Consider the following 21,620-nt stretch of genomic DNA (forward strand, 5'->3'; position numbering starts at 1 on the left):
GCCTGGAGACAGATTAATGTATACAATGATTGTGAAGCACAATATTAGGTTGAAACCAGGATACAAGTGGAACAGGAACAGAAACAACTGCTGCACTTAAGCCAGGAGGAACTAACATTATTAAAATCAGCAATAACCAACTTAAAAAGCATGGTAGAGAAGTGCCCTAATATCCAGCGAGCCAGTATGGAGAAAAATCAAGAAACGGGTCTCAAGAAAACAGACTAGAGGATGCAGCGTATCATCTTAGAAACAGTATTCAATGAGCAGATAACACAATTTATTGTAATATTTCAAGAGTTAAGAGGAGAATACGAACGATTATTGGCAGCCACCACAAATGCACAAAGGGGGTTTACTGGACCAACATATCATTAATCCTGCACAGGTAATAGAATACCTTTGACTAATCATAGATGACATCGGTGACAACACGTTCCCCTAGATCTAAAAAAGGAAAATGGGTATGGGTTCCTCTGAATAATAGAAACTGCTCTATTCTTACCGATACACATGTAGCATACATATTGGAAATGCCCTTAGTTGAGAATCAGGTCTTTAATTTATGGAGGGTATTACGCCTTCCTGTAAGAGGCGGGAAGGTATGGCATTTATTTCTACCTCCTGAAGCTGACCGTCTACTAAAAGGTGACACCAAGCAACAACACACCGCCATACACTGGAATCAGCTATATTGTAAAGCAGCAGCACAAGCCCAGAAGATATGCAAACACGTCTGCAATCTAAATGACAAGCGAACACAACCCCTGTGTAACAGATCTGTTTAAACAACCGACAGATTCCAACTATCTGGATCAAGAAACTTTTATCAAAAGCACCATTTGGACCCCAGAGAAGAAGGATTAACTTTGTTATGTGACAGTCATAAACTAATAGATGTAATCACAACGGGAACAGGAAAACACATTCCTAAGAGAGTGTACAGGATATGTTGACCAGACTATACTACATACACAGCAAACAATAAAGACAATGAGCACACTGGGACATACAACCCAATATTAACATGGCCATGAGAAGTTCCTATTCGGGACCAGAATACATAAAGGCAGGGAGGAAAATGAAGACTGACAGTTCCCTGCACCTACAAAAAAGTCACTCGCAGGACCTAAAAAGGAGTCGGGCAGTGTGTTCAAATTAAAAAATAAATTAGGATTATATAATAGAAACAGAGATCCAATTGGGAAATACGCATTTTCATCTATGCATCAACAACTGCCACCCTCATAGCTTCTTAGGTATAGCAAACCCAGCATCCAATGCTGGGAGTGGAAAGAAGAGAGAACTTATCACCAGGTGTGTGTGTGTGTATTATGATATAGCTTAGGGGAAAATGTCCAGTGCACCCCCCCCCCCCCCCCCAGATGAAGTTTACCCTAATCACAGTGCTTCACCACTACACACACACACACACACACACGAGAAAGAAGTGGTCACATGTTGTACATATTTATACTTCAAGGATGTATATAAACTGTACTAATAAAAACCTCTTGTATAAATATTATACATAAGAAAGAGAAAACTTTCTTATGAATGTTTCTTCGTGTGTTAAAAAAGAAACCTGGTGTGTAAAAAAGTAAAATTAGTGAAGAATTGTGTCCAAATCATGAAGGGTCAAAAGAAAAAAGGTCACCTTATTAGGAATTTTAGCAAGTAGAGTCTGGAAACCTAGATAGAGACTTACAGAGCTTGTTGGTTTCACCAGACCAATATGAGGTAGTGAACATTAGGAAATCACGGATTTCAAATTGAGCATAAAAATCTATTCAACTAGGCTTGTACACTAACAATGGAACCTCCCCATCGCACCCCCTCAGATTTAGTTATAAGTTGGCACAATGGAAAACCTTGAAAAACTGAACACAGATCAATCGAGAAAACAGGAAGAGGTTGTGTGGAACTATGAAAAAAATGAGCAAAATATACAAACTGAGTAGTCCATGGTGAGACAGGCAACATCAAGGATAATGTGGGCTTAGGAGCGCCGTGGTCCCGTGGTTAGCGTGAGCAGCTGCGGAAGGAGAGGTCCTTGGTTCAAGTCTTCCCTCGAGTGAAAAATTTAATTTTTTATTTTCGGACTATTATTATCTGACAAACTTATGTTTTCATCACTTTTTTGGAGTGATTATCACATCCACAAGAAAACCTAAATCAGGCAAAGTAGAAGAATCTTTTTACCCATTCGCCAAGTGTACAAGTTAGATGGGTCGACAACACATTCCTGTCATGTGACGCACATGCCGTCACCAGTGTCGTATAGAATATATCAGACGTGTTTACCTGTGGAGGAATCAGTTGATCTACGACCTTGCGATCAAATGTTTTCGGTTCCCATTGGAGTGGCACGTCCTTTCGTCTACTAATCGCACGGTTTTGCGGTGCGGTCGCAAAACACAGACACAGTGAACAGAGACGTCAATGAACGAACGGACAGATCATAACTTTGCGAAAATAAAAAAAATAGTCTCACTTGAGGGAAGACTTGAACCAAGGACCTCTCGTTCCGTAGCTGCTCACGCTAACCACAGGACCACGGCGCTCCTGGGTTCAGATAATCCTTAATGTTGCTTATCTTGCACATGGACTACTCAGTTTGTATATTTTGCTTATTTTTTCATAGTTCCACACAACTTCTTCCTGTTTTCTTGATTGATCTGTGTTCAGTTTTTCAAGGCCTATCCATTGTGCCAACTTATAACTAAATCTGAGGGGGGTGCGATGGGGAGGTTCCCTTGTAAGAAGTACTTGCATTCTTGTCTGGACTGTGAGAAGTTACTCTATTACAGTGTGATTTAAAGGAACCTGAGGGTTTGATTTGAGCAACAAGAAACTGGCTCCTTTTCATAGTTCCAGACAAAGTGATAGGCAAGACAGGTTATATGTACTAGTAATTTGAGTCTCTAGTAAGCTTCATATGTTCTACAATCACTGAAATTACGATCCAGTGACTGTGCTCTTCAGCATGTTGATATAAACTTGGAAAGAAGCAATAAAATGAAACTGAAGTACCAACTTAAAGAGGCTCGTTTCTTCACTACCTCCCTAGCCTGATACCCCGAGAGTTTATGTACTGTCTCCAACCATAGAGACCTGATAAATCTCAGCCAGGATGTCACCAACTTACTCCACTGCACCTGAAAAATCCCATATCACTTCCTATTTTAATGAGGGTTTCACCTAAGTATGTTGCTAATCCTGTTGGGTTATGGCAGTACCTAAAATGTGAAAGTATGTAATTTGGGCTACTGTGGGATGGGGGGAGAAACGAAAAAGTGATTTGGTCATATAATACGTCTGCTATTCTTACACGCATAAATTTTTCAATAGGTAATATCATCTACAGTGTTTGAATTACCCGATCACTCACAGTATTTAACCTCTCCCACAAAAATTATTACAAACCAAAGTGTAATATCTGTAACAGGAAAGAAAAGTCTCCAATCCACTACTACGAAATATCTGTATGCCAATTACTATGTAATAGTTAAATGACCACTTTCAATGATACAAATCTACTTAGAGAGATGAGAAATGTGCTAATTTTGAGGTGGATATCAGCTGTGCTGTTTTACAGCATGGACTGTAGAAGTCATTACATCATAAACATTAATAAATAACTAGGTACTTATAATTGAAGATAGTAAACAAGCAATATTTAGTCACTAATTAATGTAATTTTACTTTGACAGTCTGACGGAATAATAACTTTAGTGATTCTAATTCTCTGTCTCTTCTGTAGAGTTTATCCTACTAGGATAGGATACTAGTAGGAAACTTCACTTAAAGATAATAGAAAAGCTAAGAGTCCACAAAACTATAGGGAAAACTAAATATGAAAGGCTGAAGCAGCTAACATGGAACATGTAAATGGTCAAACTGCCAAATCTACAGAAGATTCCAAATTCTCCTGAGTGTTCAAATTTTTTCACATCAGTGTTATATAAGCTTGTTTCTTGACCCATTGTGGGATCTACAAGAAGAAAAGCTTTAGGATGGGGAATGCCAATTATTTTATATGGTCTACCGTAATGTGGTAAGAACTTATCAGTTTCTTTTTTCGAGTTTGAACGAGGATATTTCCTGACTAATACCAGGTCATCAATTCCCCTTCCATTATGGTTTTGCACCCTGAGTTCTTCCAAGAAAGTACTTTAAAAGGTTGGAACTGGAACTCTTTTCACAATTTCTGTCAAGTCACCTTTCATCTTTCATAATAGAGGGTGTTTATAAATGAATATCAAGGTTTAACACTATAATATTTATTATATTAAACTTAGTTATAAATATGTCAAATGAAAGAGCAACTGTAACAGTTTTACCAAGAACCTTATAAATGTTCAATGTGAGCACCATTTGTCACACGGCACACCTGAAGTCGATAGCAAGGGGCCCATTGACAGGGCTTGCTTTGCATGGCCTCAACGTTCACCTGACCTAAAACCATGAGATTTTTTTCCTTTGGGGTTTCATCAGGGATCATGTGTACGTCCCTCTGCTACCAGCAGACCTCCCTGAACTAAGAAATAAGATTGAAGCAGCTACAGTCACCGAAGACACACGTATCAACATTTGGGATGAACTCTTGTTATAGATTTGATGTATGCCGTGAGACAAATGGTGCTCACATTGAACATTTATAAACACCCTATATTAAGAATACTCCAAGTCTTGCCACCCCCTGATGCAATTGTGTCATGATTATTGCATAGCGAGCAATGTTTGGTTTGGGCTGAGGATTATCTTCATTTACAACAATCTTAGTAACTTCCTAACTTGCCTGATACTGTAACACTCCATTGAATGCAGTAAACAATCTATCTTCAAAGAAAAGAATACACTACTATGTGGAAGGTATTGCACAAACAATTTAATATCTTACAAAACTAACACTGTACTGCTGACTCTTGTTTGATATGAGTGGAAACCCATTACAAAAATGTACTTGTGTACTTACCACTTCAGAGCATCTGATTTGCAGCCAGTATGTTTAATACAATTTTATACCACTTGGTTTGTTTGTGATGCACTGGCATCAGTGGTAGAGCTGTTTGGTAATGTGTATAGTGCAATTTGCACTTTGGTGAAATCTTTAGATTTGGTGTGGTGACACACTGATCTGAAGTCTAGACCAAGGTCTAAATTAGATTGAGAGGTGATAATTTGGTTGACTTGGCACAGCCAACAAATGTGAATTTCAAACAAACATTGTTGTAACAGACTTACCTCTAACATAGCCTAATGTTTACAACTGCACCATATTGAATCATGTGTTCATTTTAGTTGCACTGCCACATACAATCTGAGTAAACTACGTATCTCTCAGCCAGCCATCAATCATTTACGTAGCATTTGCAGTATTTAAAACACTGCAACTTTAGCACATAGATGCTAGATCATGCGATATTCAGAGTATTGTTTTAGGTACATGTACACACACACACACACACACAAAACACTTCTCAATTTGCAGCCCAGTACAGAACCGTTTGCTTGGCTTGAAAACCAGAGTTAAGCACCATGTACGTAAATCACCTTGTTATTCCACTTACACTCCACTGCCATGAACATTTCTTATCTATTACTTCATTATTATTTTACCCACAGATTACAGAAAATATTTTTTTTACCCCTGTGTTTTTCATATTTTCAAGTCTTAGTTCCATGAGAAGGCAGAAACTGTGTAAGCTGGTTAACTTTCCCTGTATGTAATAATTACGTGTAAATAGTACTTTTACAGGCATTGAAATGCATCTAAAAACTATTTGTTGTCTACATCCACTGTCAAATTTATCTAGCTTATTAGCCATGTACTGTGTAAATCTGAATGTGGCATTAGCAAGAAAAGAGCTGTTGGAATAGTTGTAATTTGCCCCAGGTTGTACAGCAGGGGACACATTTCAATAAAATAAATTCAAATTTATGACAAAACTCCTCTGAATCGAGCTGATGTTTGTTTACGGTATCAAAGTGTAGAACTCTCATATAGTCACAAATGTATCTCCCGACATTGTATCACGAAAAAACCATTGCCATATTTTCTGTCCACAAGCTGTTAATTTTGATTTGTGTGTGTGTGTGTGTGTGTGTGTGTGTGTGTGTGTGTGTGTGTGTGTAATCCAGAAATAGAACCACAACTGCTGTTTCTTAGTTTCTCAAACTTTACCATTTGCTTTCTACAGGAAAGACTTTTTAATCCTCATTTCAGTTACAGTTCTACTTTTAGGATATTTCCTCTACTTTAATAATACAAACCACAGTCACTAATTATATGAAGAGTAAAATGGTGACTATATCACTGGTTTTGTCTAGTTGAAAAGAAAATTTTTTGTGACATCTTCAGTCTTTAACCACACAATGAAAAATTCTTTCAGAACAAAGGTTTATTGTACTGTCCCTTTGCTTTCAGCATATTTACTATGCAGTTAAGAAACAATGTAAATTTATATTTATACTTGGGTCAAAATAAACTGATAGGAGCAATGGCAGATTCGTACTGTACCCACACATACAATATGATTACGGTGACAAGAACTGTGCAATTCATTTCTAAATCTCAACACGTTCTCCATTACTCACAAGTTACATATTACAGTCTGCAACTGACAGTTTACCACAACTGATATAACAACAGTGAACAGAACACAGAACAGAAAGGGGGGCACAACCTAGGTGGTTTTCTGGTTAACACTTGGCTGTCAATCACTTATCTGATCCTGGTAAGATTGACTGTTTTAACAAATAGAACACATCATAGGGTTTGCTAACAAAAGCCTTTTGTCAGGCTGGAATGGAGTGAAAATTAATGTGAACATTAAAAATAATGCATCAAATGTAGGACAAGAAAGTTTCTGCATACAGTGCATACGATCAACTGAAATCAAACTTGAAGAGATTAGATACATATACATACAGATCTTTATTGATTATCAAGATGGGACAAAATTCATATTATTATACGAAACAATCACCTATCCATAATTTTTTCACTAAGTTTACAACAGAGCATGCAAAACATTACATTGTATTCTTAACAGATGTGACAGCTGGACATAAAAATAGCCCATACAAATTTAAAGAGCTACAAAATGACAAACCACTATGAATCGTCCTTTTAACATAGTAAGGTTGTTAAAACATTGTCTACCAAATCAGTTGCTTTTTACATTTATTTTTCACACCTCATAAGTGTTTTCTGTAACAGTTAATACTGTTAAAAAGTAGTATGAATACGAGGGTCATATCAGTACATAAGAAGAATCAAATATTTAACAGATTTGAGTTTCCAGTAGTCCATTACACATAAACAGAAGACTTACTCTCTGAGCTGATTTTCAATCTCCTGATTATTTTGAATCCTGAATGAAGGAATGGACACACTCTCTGGGGAATGCTGTTGTAACCTTCTGAAATTTTAGTTTGCGTTCTGTAAAAGAACTCCAAAATGACTGATTATCGGGAACAGTAAAAAGTGATTTAAACTGGCTGTAAATGTAAGCTGCTTTATTTCTTATTGTGGCTGTCTTGGGATAGAACTGTGCCTTTTGTTGCTCTGAGAAATTCCACTTGTCTACATTTCCTACATAATGACGAAGCCTCCTGATGGTTTCTACTAAACTCGGTTGCTTGAGGAGCATCAAGGGATCAATAGACAGACCAGCGAGTTCATCTAAATGTTGCAAACATTTGTCAGGATCTGCACTCAATAAACCTAGACATCCTTTTATTGCACCATCAAGCTGTGCCAAGCGAAGTTCTGTTTTGAGCCATTTAATTTTACTCTTCCGACGTTCAATTAACAGTTGGCCATGTGTATTTTCTGATTCTTCTTTAAGGTACATTTGCATAGTTTTTGGAATAATATCACCTGCTTCTATTAAATCCTTCAATTTAAGGGCACCTTCAAGAGCTTTCTCTTCATCTGTATTTATATGGATGCAAACAGCTTGACCTGATGGAGCATTTGCCCTCACCGACTGGTTCTTTCTCAGAGTTTTCTTAAGCTCTTTTGCACCACCTTCTATGTCTGCAGAACTTTTCTCAATTTTCACTGAAGGTTTTTGTTCTTGAGAAGATCCTTCGTCAGCAGCAAGTATGGTGGTTTGAATGGCACCTTCTTCTAATGCAGCAGCTGCAGCAGCGTCATCATCATCTGCAAACTTTTTTGGCTTAATTTTACGGCCAGATCTACTTACAATCTCTGCTCTCTGTGGAGAAGGCTGTATTCCGACAGTCTCTGGAGTGCGCAAAGGTTCTTTGTTCATAGACTTCCGGTTACCTGAAGTACTCTGACGCTTTGTTCGTTTTGTTTCCTGTTCATCAGGACCAATTTCAGTCACACGTTTACGCTTCACGGGACGCTTCTTGTCCTCTGCAGTATCAGGCACTAATGGCTTTGAAACAGAAGTTCTCGGTGCTTCATCAATGACCAAGTCTCCTTCACCTTCACTTTCACCATCTGCACTTTGTGTAGTTGGAATACTACCTGGCATATTTGGAGGTGGAGGTTCTCTTCCCTCAATCTGTGCTAACGCCTGGGCAAAACCTTTGCGCTTTATTGGTTTTCCATATTTTTCTTTGTTTTCGTAATACAAAAACAGGTCTTCAACTTTACAAACCGCTGTTTCTGCAGTACCATAAAAGAAAACATTATATTTCACATTATTGGGAGTTGACGCTACTACATTTTCCACTCTTGCAGGCCACGGTGGGTATCCGCGAACTTTTGCAAAAACCTTGTCTCCAGGATGAAAGGTTTTCATTTTTGAGTGCAAATGTGTCAGTCAATCTGAAAAAGAAAAAGAAAATACGTAAATAACTCAGTCAGTTAAAAGCACAATGTTGTTTGTGGAATTTTTTATCTTCATAATATCTACAGAAACATATAATTAAGAGCAAATTATTTCATCACAGTAGCACCTAAAATTTTATCACTCAGATCTAAACACACTACATACCAGTTCAACTCCTCATAAAAGAGCACAGGAACATTTTAAAATTACGTTTCTGCTCTAAACTACACAACTGATCCCATTATGTTTCATTTATTATTCATTGCATGCCCTGAAACCTATCTATTTTATACAGGCTGTACATAAAGTCCAGGAACACTATTTATTGCACAAGAACCAAATGATGTAGAGATACCATACATATGTCATTTTGAAGAGAAACCCTGAAAGTTTTTTTTTTCCGTATGTGTACCGTCACAACGTAGTTTGTTAATTTGCTGATAGTCAGCGGTCGTTACAAACCTGGTGAATTCAGGTGCGGAGCGAGCTTTCTGCGTGTTCGAGTTCGACAAAAACAAGTGTGCTACAGCTGTTCAACGTATGTTTAGAACCAAGTACAGGAAGAAGCCACCAACAAGGCCCTTTACCACTGGCACAACAAATTCGTTACGGCGGGTTGCTTGTACCCGGCAAAGAGAAGCTGACGTCCCAGTGAGTGAAGTGAATGTGGAGTGCGTACGAGAGACATTCATAACATTTGTAAGGAGTCCAAAGAGATCAGTGTCTCATGCATCCCAAACCATTCAAATTGGAGCTACTGCAGAAGCTCGACGACGACAAAGACAAGCATGTTGGGTTTTGTTCGCAGTTGCAACAAGTGAATAACGATGGGGCTGGCATTGTTGATCGCTTCATTTTTAGAGACGAAGCCACTTTTCACACTAACAGGAAAGTGAATAGGCATAATTGTCGAATCTGGAGTACAAAGCATCCACACAAATGCATTGAATTCAAGCATGATTCCCCAAAGGTAAATGTTTTTTGTGCCTTGTCACGTCGAAAACAGTACGGACCATTCTTCTTCGCCAAGAGCACTGTCACTGGGTATTCCTACTTTGACACGTTATAGCAATGGCTGATGTCTCAAATGCAATCAGACTCTCCGTTCATCTTTCAGCAAGCTGGGGCTCCACCCCATTTTCATTGTGAAGCTCATGGATACCTGAACAAGGAGCTGCCGCATCGATGGATCGGCTGTGCTATGGAACGGGACAGCCATTTGACCAAATAGCCTCCCCAATCACCAGATCTCACTGTGTGTGACTTTTTCCGTGGGGACACATTAATGATGTGGTGTATGTACCGCCTCTACCATGTGATGTAGCAGAGTTCCAGGAGAGAATACAGGAAGTGACTGCCACAGTCAACGATGCCATGCTGGGACTGGTATGGCAAGAATTCGATTAGAGTTTCTTTTCAAAGTGCAATATGTATTACATCTGTAAAATGTTTAGTTCTTCTGCAATAAATAACAAAGTGTTCCCAACTTTATGTACAACCTGTATTTCACGGGTCCACTTGATACAAAATGATAATGACAATACCAGCTGTATAAGAATACACCTCCTACTGGTTGATTCTGACAACATGTTGCCTCAGCAATTTTAGAAAGACATCTACTGACACTACTTTTCAATTCTGCTAAAATTTCCAGTCTCATAAAATCAGAGGACTTAAAGATAATATATGAACTAATTTCCTGATGTCATTGAATTAAGCACCTTAGTTGTTGACAATTTTTGCAGGTATCTGTTCTGAAATATGTGATCCCCATATTTATGTTCTCAAATTCTGTTCACCTCTGATCAGTCTGGACACAATGCTGAGCCAAAATGTGTTGTTACTACTTTTCCAATCAAGTTAACAAATGAAAAACTACTACTGCCTGTTAAATTATATTCTAAAAACACTCAAAGTTTGACATTAATTATGAGTAACTTCCACTGTGGTACAAACAAAATTCAAGGCCGTCAACACTTTTGCTTCATGTATTCTTGAAGTTAAGCAAAAGCTGCACCGAGTCTTCTTTGTTTTGATGTATATCTGAATATCAAGAAAGCATCTCTTCTCCTGCACCTAGCACTGCAACTATATCAGACAAATTTTATTGCTGTTTATATTAGGTGCAGTTGCTGCAATGGAGCCAATCCCCTCAATTTACATTTAAAATTTGCAAAGAAACTAAGTAAATACAAAACTAATGATTCTCCAATCAAGACAACAGCAACACAGAAATTTAATTTTTTACCATTAATACAAAGCCAAGGAAAAATAGGGTTTAGCATTTCGTCAATACTGCAATCATTACAAATGAGCAAAAGTTTATTTTGAAAAATACACCCGAGGAAAATAATCTGCAATCTGAATAAGATACTTACCTTCCTTGTCCTCAGTTCATTATTTAATAAACTTAAAAAACCACTCTTTCAGAATTCTCTCTCAATTGCAACTGCACATGTTAACATGGCCTTTAAAATAACTTGGATGGATTTTTTTTTAATCTTGAGAGTTTGAAACAGACTACAAAAAATATACACCAGTGTTACACTCACGAAGACAACAATTTACCAAGGAAAGACAGTCGGCACCTAACACAACAGAGGCAAAAAACTATTGGTCACTTGGCAGAACTGAACTCTGGTTAACAGGCTAATACCCAGCACTCTGACCGTGAGGCACAGCAATGGCATCTTGTACTGATGGTCAAATCACTAAATATTTCACAATTGCTATTGATTCCTATACTTTTGTAAATTATGTTTAATTGGCATGAGTTTTGTATAATGTAGGAAAAAACAGATTGATTCTTACCCTAAAGACAACACATTAAGTTGCAGGAAGGTAGAATTAAGACACACAAGGCTTTCAGCCATAGCCTTCATCAGCATAAGAGAAAAACACACCATTCAGACACACCTCATGCACATCCCTGCCAATCACAGCTTAGCATTCCAGCCTGAGAGGCTGGAGTTGGCAGTTGTGTGCACGAATGGTGTGTGTTTCTCTTGCTGATGATGGCTGTGGCCGAAAGCTTTATGTAAGTGCCTGCAACTCAGTATGTCACCTTAATGTAAGTAGCACTCTGTCTTTTCCTAATTGTTGATATTCTTACCAGAAGTTTCCATTGTTCAATGTTGTGTACTGTATGTCTCATTGGTATGATATGTTACCAGTACAATATAAAATGGCCATGAAGGGCAAAAGTGTTGCAAGCAACTGTGATGTGTATGTACACACCAAAAACATCCGATGTGCACCATAGGCATTTTCCGTGCGAACAATTTTGTTTTGTCGGCTGCAACCGTTCCTGAAGAGCAAAAGAAAAACCTTTCACTTTCAACAGCCATACTTAAATAGCTGCAATGACACTGAGTGAAAATATATTATTCGAAGGGCATATTATGAATATTAACACAGTTTCTCAAATGACAGAACCGTGCAATTCATTGAGTGAACCAGACTGAAGAGGACTGATGCAGAATAAAGTAGTTTTAAAAAACTAGCTGTTTCATTTACAGTTGTATTATTGGCCATCTTTGGTTGGCAGCCTCTTGATTTTTGATTCTGAAAAGCAATAAAATTGGAATACTTGCAGAGTATACACAAAAAAATCACCAAGCCTTTCCACTGTATGTTTACGAACCTCACATCTAAAACACTACTACTAGTTGTGTTAACAACAAAATAGATGCAGGATGATTCCTTTAAATACCTTGCTTGATTTTATAGGGCCTGCCTGTGAAACATTCAACTGCCTACATCCTGAAGCTACAAAAGTGAACAACCGCTGTTTTAATGAAGGTGGAACAATATTATCCACCTGCTCCAGTATTTGCACAGAGTTGCTGTTAAGCTAATCAGTTGATAACCAAACTTGCTCTGCATGCCAGGCTTTTGCCAGGTTGCAGAATTGACGAACTATGTTTTTCTTCCATTGGGTAGGGAAAGTTCTTGTTGCCACATATTGTGGAATATTGTTAGTTTCCCTGATTTCCCTCTTAATGAGGTGATGCAGCATTTGGTAATGTGTGTTTGCTCATGGGAAAATATCTATGCACTGTGCTAAAGGCTGTTAAATTCACAGTCAATAAAAGGGTGTTTCATGTCTCAAGGTTTCAGTTCAGAAACTAAGTATTATGTCCCAATAATGCTTGATGAAGCATGAATGCAAATGAATAGGCAGTGGCTGCTAACATTGCTACGCAATATGCCATTAGTTTCCCCACAACTGAGCAGTCACATTATGTGCAATCACTGAAGCTGTGTTCGGAACCTTTTAAGGTAACACTCTCACCGTTGCTTGTTTAAATTGGGTTAAGTAGGCTTCCTACTCAGTTTGGGGCAGAAGGTAACCACTTTGGCATCGTCTCTAAGTTTAGTATTGTCATGGGCATTTAATCAACAGGTTCCCTGATGACCATATCACACTGGCTATCCATGTTGGCTTTTTGACTGGAGTACCATCCAAAACTGGTTACTTTCAAACAGTATAACTAAGGTGTCCTTTCCAAACAATCCCTACTACTATAAAAATTTCGGACAAGTGCAGAGTCAGACAGCAACAGCAGGGACTGGACTTTCTTCGGTAAAAAAGTGAGAGCGACCAGCACACAATTTGATTCAGAATTTGAGAAGTGACTAGGTCGACAAGGAGTAACTATGATTAGAGAAAGCAAACTGCCTCATCTAAATACAAGCTACATTTGGTTCATGCTTTTTAGAACAATTCTAACATTTTCTGAGCAATTGTAAAAAGAAAAAATATATTTAACTGGGAGTAGCTGCCATTAACATCCATCAAGTCTAAAAGAAAAATCTTACAGGGCTCAAAGCATGAGCTGCATGAAGGGCTCTCATCAAATTTCTAAATACAACATCTGACAAAGTTTGGTGAATGAAGTCAGAACAGTCGATTGAGCAACACTACTGACTCACAACGCTGCACCTGTGTAGCGGCCAGTGTTGACAACCTGCACCCACCATAGTTCAGTTAAGCATCGTGTGAGTTCCGAGTTAGACCTGTTGGACTAAGAAATGGGGACAGGACAATGAATGAGAAAAGGATCAATTTTAAGATTTGTTTTAAGCTTGGCAAGACACTGAAAGACACGCATCCAAAGCTGGTACATGTTTATGGGGATTCCATGCGACGGAGGGTGGATGCATGTATCCTCACTAACGGAGGACATTTTGGACATTTTCTGTAACAAAGTGTTTGAAATCACGCTGGTACGTTCTCTTGCTGTGTGTTTTCATTCCATGATTAATGTGATTTGAAGAGAAGTAATAAAATGAGCTCTAACATGGAAAGTAAGCATTTCCGGACACATGTCCACATAACATATTTTCTTTCTTTGTGTGTGAGGAATGTTTCCTGAAAGTTTGGCCGTACCTTTTTGCAACACCCGTATATTGGTCATCTACCCCTTCCTATGCTGAGTGACAATTATGTTCTCAGATGAAGTCTTAACCCCTCAAAGATATTTTGAAAATTATGCTCCAAAAATAATTCTTTTAATAATGAAAACCATCCTATAATGAATGATATTACATACAGTCTCAAAGACATCTTTGAGGGGAGTTAGAACGGAATTTTTTCCATATTTTCAAATTTTTATTTCACTATAAAATTTGCAATTTTCTGAATAAAATGATCTATGTATCACTTATAAGCATGGAAAGTATTTTATTTTATTTTTTTAAATATAATCTACACTAGTTATAAAAGTTAAAATTTTTACATGCATTACTTCAAGATCTAATAAAATCGGTAATTTTTTATACAGAAGGCTGTGGATTGCTGAGTTATAAAGGTAATGTGCAGGAGAGGATGGGCACCAGGTTGAGGAAGTTGAAACGAAGTTTGAGAGACAAGAAGAAACTTTATAATAGTAAAACTGTAAGAGGCAGGCTGACAGACAAAATGATTGATGAACTACAGCAGTATTATGGGATAGCCATTGGAAATAATACTGAGGATTTGTTGAAAATGAAGCAGACAGTATGGGCCATCTTCTTCCACAGACTGTCAACTGATGAAAAACCAGTACACCACCTTTGCCCTCCTGGACCTGATTCATGGTGCAATTACCACAATGTATGAACTGTTTGAGTACTGCACAATCAAACATTCCATCCCAGCAGCAGTCATGGATATCATAAAACCTATTTACAGAGACCTGGCAAGTCCTGAATTACTGAAGAAGTGTATGCATGGTCAGACTCAAAATCCCAATGAGTTGTTCAATAATCTCATATGGACTCACTCACCAAAGAATGTTTTTTTGGAATGAAGATACTAAAGTGCGAGGGAGGGAGGGAGGGAGGGGGGGGGGGGGGCGCGGCAGTGATGCTGTTATTGCTTTTAATGATGGTAACATTGGCAGGATGAAAGTGCTACAGCATATGGCAATCCTGGAGCAAACTGCATCAGAGAACTTGAACGGATGGACAAGGTACGCATTGATAAAGCAGAGTACGCAGCACAGTTGGCCACTAAGGAGTCCAGAAAGAAGAAAAAAACCTCTGAAAAAGATCAAGAGGATGATATACAGTATGGTGCAAGGTGCTTCCGAGCGACTGAAAATAAAAAATTAAGCATATATCAAGTGAGTTACAGTCTTGAAACTTTAGAAGACGTTCCAGAAAACTAGTGCATTTTTCCCTAATCTCAGAAACCACTTCCAGAACAGCATTCAAATTTTCAGGGAATAACAACATACATATCCTTAGTCTACTGAACTAAAGGAAAAACAATGTTATATATAATTAAAACTATTTAGGATAATGTAAGAAAAAGTCCACAAAATGCTAACCATGTAATTAAAAAATGCAGACTCAGAACATACAGTTTAAAGTACTGTAAATGTTTCATGTCAATGGCTACAGTGGTTCCTGAAATACAGGGAAGCCAAGTCACTAAATTTAACATTGTCAGGATAGAGCTTTCCAACTCCCCTTAAAAGCTCAAAATAGTAAGTTACAACATGAAGATCACCCAGTATACTTGTGCACTGGCCTTCAACTACATTATCCTGAAACTTTAAGCCATTTTTTAGTTTCTGTGTAGCTATGAATTCTACCCATGTATTTCACAATGATTTCCTATTAACATAAATCTTTGAGGAGATGGCTGGAGCACATTGGATGTATTAATCTCATACTACTGGTGAACACTTGTAGTTGTGTTCCAAAAATGAACAGCATAGAGACAGAAGTGATGACACTTTCTTGCAGTACCTGACCATTTTGCAGGACAATGCTCAAGCACGTACAGTGCAAGCTGTTACTGATTTGTTTGACTGATGGGGCTGCTAAGTGCTATACAACTTACTGCACTCCCCTGACTTAAGCCCTCGCGAGTTCAACTCTCTAAACTGAAAGAAACTTCACGGCATTCGCTTCAGAACTGCTACAAATTCGTCAGGCAATAGACTGCGCTGCTCGAACTGCCAATGTAACTGGCACTGCTAAGAGTATCCTACGACTTCCACATCACTGGCAATGGGTTATTCACAATGGTGGTGACTACTTTGAAGGTCAATAAAACTTTGAAACACGTATCTATTTTGTACGAACTGTAAATAAATAGTTGCCACAATTAATGTTCCACCCCACGTAATACCAGATGCTTTCTAGTGGCCTCTTTACTACCAGCAAGGAAACTGCCATAAGCAGGGTTTTATTTTTTCGAAGTTCTTTCCTTTAGTTGCCAGAGTGTAATCGGGATTTTAAGTTTATGTCAAAATAATGAAAAGAGGTAACTCAGGTTAAGTAGAATATGAGACTGCCAAAGAGTTGCTTCCATACTCATTCTTGCATGACTATCAAAACACAACACAGAATTAACACAAGAAGCAGAACTTAGTTTGACAGAACTACTGCAGACAGAATTGATCAACACCAGTATATGGTTGGAATCAAGCGACAAGACAACACAGCAGTCAGCATATAAAAAGGTAACAGCTTGCATGTCATACGCAGCCATGGCCTAGCCTGGTAGCTGGCAACGGTAGAATATGTGCTACACTGATCCACTGTTACTGCTTCCGATTCCCCAGTAGAATTTTTATGCTTGAAAAAAGCATATTGCTTCTTAAAATTCTTGTGTTTGCTTTACGTCAGCCATAACAAATACTACAGCGGCTAAGTAACTTCACCATATCAAAACTAACATGAAAAACAACATTGCATGTTCTATGCGCACCCCACAGCACCCAGTTCTTGGTAAAGCAAGTACTTATCTCACTTCCACATTTCAAAAATGAGATCTCTTTTGAAGTGCTGCATTTCTGTGGACAGTTGTGATAAAGCTGCAAAATCTGGCAAGATCAGTCTATATGCTGCACATTCTGCAAGTTCTATGTCATGTGCGTCACAATTACTGCTCCAAGAGGCATTACAATTTCTCAAAGTTTGTACACCAAAATTCTCCCACGTTGATTAGTCTGTGTACTAGTTTTAGAAACAACATTTTTGTGAACTTATTGCCGAGTAACTTTTTTATAAAACCTAACAACAGTATTAGGGAAAGGACAGACTGCTATGCACTGTTGAGTTGAAGACAGACACAACAAAAATATTGTTATACATTTTGGCCAAAGCCTTTCCCCACAGTTGTGCTCTGACACCCACTTAACCTCCACAACATCCTAGACCATGCCCATGCCATTCCTAATCCCTTGCCACAGGGATCATATCCCCATTCAAGATCCGGGCATAAACCCTGTCCAATCAATCCACCCACCCAGCACTTCCTATTCCAGTCCTGTCCTACGATTATCCCACCCCTTCAGAGGTTAGGCCACCTTTGATAGCAGCCAAGTTGTGTTATGGCTCTGCTGCAAACATTACACAACTTTTTATACTGTTATGACTACCAACCAGCAGTCCAACACGAATAGCCACCACCAAACTGTGGCAAAGAATAAAATCTAGCATCTTGTGACACAACATGCATAATGCAGCTGGATTTCAATAGCTGCCTCACAACCCTCCACCACCAGATTTTCTGAACTGCAGAGATGGGAGTTATCCTTCCAACACATTCTGCATCCCAAAATTATCATAGCCTCAACCAAACCTCCACCCAACAGTTTCTGCCTCTTATACTGTCACCTATTCCCTTTTTACACTCACTCACCCTCTTTGGGTGCTGTCCTCTTCCAACATGTGTGTCCATCCTTTCCCCTTCCCTGTTCCTCTCCTTTTCCACTCCCCATTCCCCCCCTCCACCACACGACACTGTGCCTGGCAGTCCCCACACGCTCCATCAGACAGCACTCTTCTCCCCCCCCCCCCCCCCGCCTCCAATGCCCTCCTATGCCTCTCCCCTCCCCACCCCACTCCACTCCACTCCACTCCAGATTGCTATTCATAAGACAGTCTCATTCTGATCAGAGCTGCTGATTGTAGAAGTTGTGTGTGAGGTGCACTTGCCTGTGTGAATGTGTGTTTTCATTTCTGAGGAAAACTTTGGCCAAAAGCTCTACTGTGTAACAGTCTTTTGTCGTGCCTGCCTGCAACTGAAGCTCTGATCTTTACAGTGAGTAGCAATCTATCCTTTTCCTAATACCGTTTATGTTGCAACCTGGTGAATCATACATAAACAAATTTGTTCTAAAGTAAATATATCTAAAAAGAAAGATGATGAAACTTACCAAACAAAAGCGCTGGCAGGTCGATAGACACACAAACAAACACAAACATACACACAAAATTCTAGCTTTCGCAACCAATGGTTGCCTCGTCAGGAAAGAGGGAAGGAGAAGGAAAGACAAAAGGATATGGGTTTTAAGGGAGAGGGTAAGGAGTCATTCCAATCCCGGGAGCGGAAAGACTTACCTTAGGGGGGAAAAAGGACAGGTATACACTCGCACACACACACACACACACACACACACACACACACACACACACACACACATATCCATCCACACATACACAGACACAAGCAGACATTTGTAAAGGCAAAGAGTTTGGGCAGAGATGTCAGTCGGGGCGGATGTACAGAGGCAAAGATGAAGTTGAAAGACAGGTGAGGTACGAGCAGCGGCAAATTGAAATTAGAAATTAGCGGAGATTGAGGCCTGGCAGATAGCGAGAAGAAAGGATATGCTGAAGGGCAAGTTCCCATCTCCGGAGTTCTGACAGGTTGGTGTTAGTGGGAAGTATCCAGATAACCCGGACAGTGTAACACTGTGCCAAGATGTGCTGGCCGTGCACCAAGGCATGTTTAGCCACAGGGTGATCCTCATTACCAACAAACACTGTCTGCCTGTGTCCATTCATGCGAATGGACAGTTTGTTGCTGGTCATTCCCACATAGAACGCTTCACAGTGTAGGCAGGTCAGTTGGTAAATCACGTGGGTGCTTTCACACGTGGCTCTGCCTTTGATCGTGTACACCTTCCGGGTTACAGGACTGGAATAGGTGGTGGTGGGAGTGTGCATGGGACAGGTTTTACACCGGGGGCGGTTACAGGGGTAGGAGCCAGAGGGTAGGGAAGGTGGTTTGGGGATTTCATAGGGATGAACTAAGAGGTTGCGAAGGTTAGGTGGACGGCGGAAAGACACTCTTGGTGGAGTGGGGAGGATTTCATGAAGGATGGATCTCATTTCAGGGCAGGATTTGAGGAAGTCGTATCCCTGCTGGAGAGCCACATTCAGAATCTGATCCAGTCCCGGAAAGTATCCTGTCACAAGTGGGGCACTTTTGGGGTTCTTCTGTGGAAGGTTCCGGGTTTGAGGAGATGAGGATGTGGCTCTGGTTATTTGCTTCTGTACCAGGTCGGGAGGGTAGTTACGGGATGCAAAAGCTGTTTTCAGGTTGTTGGTGTAATGGTTCAAGAATTCCGGACTGGAGCAGATTCGTTTGCCACGAAGACCTAGGCTGTAGGGAAGGGACCGTTTGATGTGGAATGGGTGGCAGCTGTCATAATGGAGGTACTGTTGCTTGTTGGTGGGTTTAATGTGGACGGACGTGTGAAGCTGGCCATTGGACAGGTGGAGGTCAACGTCAAGGAAAGTGGCATGGGATCTGGAGTAGGACCAGGTGAATCTGATGGAACCAAAGGAGTTAAGGTTGGAGAGGAAATTCTGGAGTTCTTCTTCACTGTGAGTCCAGATCACGAAAATGTCATCAATAAATCTGTACCAAACTTCGGGTTGGCAGGCCTGGGTAACCAGGAAGGCTTCCTCTAAGCGACCCATGAATAGGTTGGCATACGAGGGGGCCATCCTGGTACCCATGGCTGTTCCCTTTAATTGTTGGTATGTCTGGCCTTCAAAAGTGAAGAAGTTGTGGGTCAGGATGAAGCTGGCTAAGGTAATGAGGAAAGAGGTTTTAGGTAGGGCGGCAGGTGATCGGCGTGAAAGGAAGTGCTCCATCGCAGCGAGGCCCTGGACATGCGGAATATTTGTGTATAAGGAAGTGGCATCAATGGTTACAAGGATGGTTTCCGGGGGTAACAGACTGGGTAGGGATTCCAGGCGTTTGAGAAAGTGGTTGGTGTCTTTGATGAAGGATGGGAGACTGCATGTAATGGGTTGAAGGTGTTGATCTACGTAGGCAGAGATGCGTTCGGTGGGGGCTTGGTAACCAGCTACAATGGGACGGCCGGGATGATTGGGTTTGTGAATTTTGGGAAGAAGGTAGAAGGTAGGGGTGCGGGGTGTTGGTGGGGTCAGGAGGTTGATGGAGTCGGGTGAAAGGTTTTGTAGGAGGCCTAAGGTTCTGAGGATTCCTTGAAGCTCCGCCTGGACATCAGGAATGGGATTGCCTTGGCAAACTTTGTAAGTAGTGTTGTCTGAAAGCTGACGCAGTCCCTCAGCCACATACTCCCGACGATCAAGTACCACAGTTGTGGAACCCTTGTCCGCCGGAAGAATGACGATGGCCAACCGCAAATTAGAACAGCATGCCACCCTCCACCTTAAAAAACTATCCAATCTCCTGGTTTCCCACCTCCGGAAAGGCAACTCACTCACCCTTCACAACCTTTCCAGCAAACCTCAACCTCCTCTGATTGCACACAAACCCAGTCTCTCCCATCTACTCAATCTCCCACTTCCAGCTCCACTCCTTCCAAAACCTCAAAATTCCAATCAACGCAATCTGGAACCACAACACCCCAATTCAGTAGTTAACCTTTCCTCCAAACCTCTCTCCCAATCTGAAACCTCTGTCCTATCCAAAGGCCTCACCTTCAGCCCCACTCCCAGATTTAACCAAACAGCCCTCGTCAAAGATTTACTGTCCTACACCCGTACTCTCTGCTGGAAATATCACTTTGCCACGAAGAAAAATGATCCTAATCCTACTCCTAATGATCCAACTCCCCAAGACACTATCCAAATTGAACCATGCCTGGAACAGTTCCGTCCTCCGTCACAGCGGGACCCACCTCCTCTTCCTCAAAATCACCCTCTCCTAACCTTCCAGGAATTTCTGACTTCCAGCCTTGCCTCTCAATCCTTCTTAAAAAACCTTAATCCTACTCCCAACATCACCACTGCTGAAGCCCAGGCTATCCGTGATCGGTACAGAAGCAAATAACCAGAGCCACATCCTCATCTCCTCAAACCCGGAACCTTCCACAGAAGAACCCCAAAAGTGCCCCACTTGTGACAGGATACTTTCCGGGACTGGATCAGATTCTGAATGTGGCTCTCCAGCAGGGATACGACTTCCTCAAATCCTGCCCTGAAATGAGATCCATCCTTCATGAAATCCTCCCCACTCCACCAAGAGTGTCTTTCCGCCGTCCACCTAACCTTCGCAACCTCTTAGTTCATCCCTATGAAATC

General features: G+C 40.3%; 1 protein-coding gene across 2 annotated transcripts in view; it reads right to left on the bottom strand.

The window, feature by feature from the left end:
• Window positions 1–6,963: 6,963 nt before the first annotated feature.
• Window positions 6,964–21,620, bottom strand: part of LOC124788157 (PC4 and SFRS1-interacting protein-like) — a 32,061-nt gene continuing 17,404 nt past the window's right edge. Inside the window, exons 3-4 of one of the 2 annotated variants that reach the window (XM_047255319.1) lie at window positions 11,926–12,120; window positions 6,964–8,809 (exon numbers count right to left, since the gene is read on the bottom strand). In XM_047255319.1, the coding sequence (XP_047111275.1) occupies window positions 7,368–8,783 (1,416 nt within the window). In that variant the 5' untranslated portion in view covers window positions 8,784–8,809; window positions 11,926–12,120 and the 3' untranslated portion in view covers window positions 6,964–7,367. The remainder of the gene's footprint in view (window positions 8,810–11,925; window positions 12,121–21,620) is intronic. The other variant, XM_047255312.1, reaches the window with a different exon arrangement.

This window comes from Schistocerca piceifrons, chromosome 1 (genome assembly GCF_021461385.2).
Source record: "Schistocerca piceifrons isolate TAMUIC-IGC-003096 chromosome 1, iqSchPice1.1, whole genome shotgun sequence".
NCBI lineage: Eukaryota > Metazoa > Arthropoda > Insecta > Orthoptera > Acrididae > Schistocerca > Schistocerca piceifrons.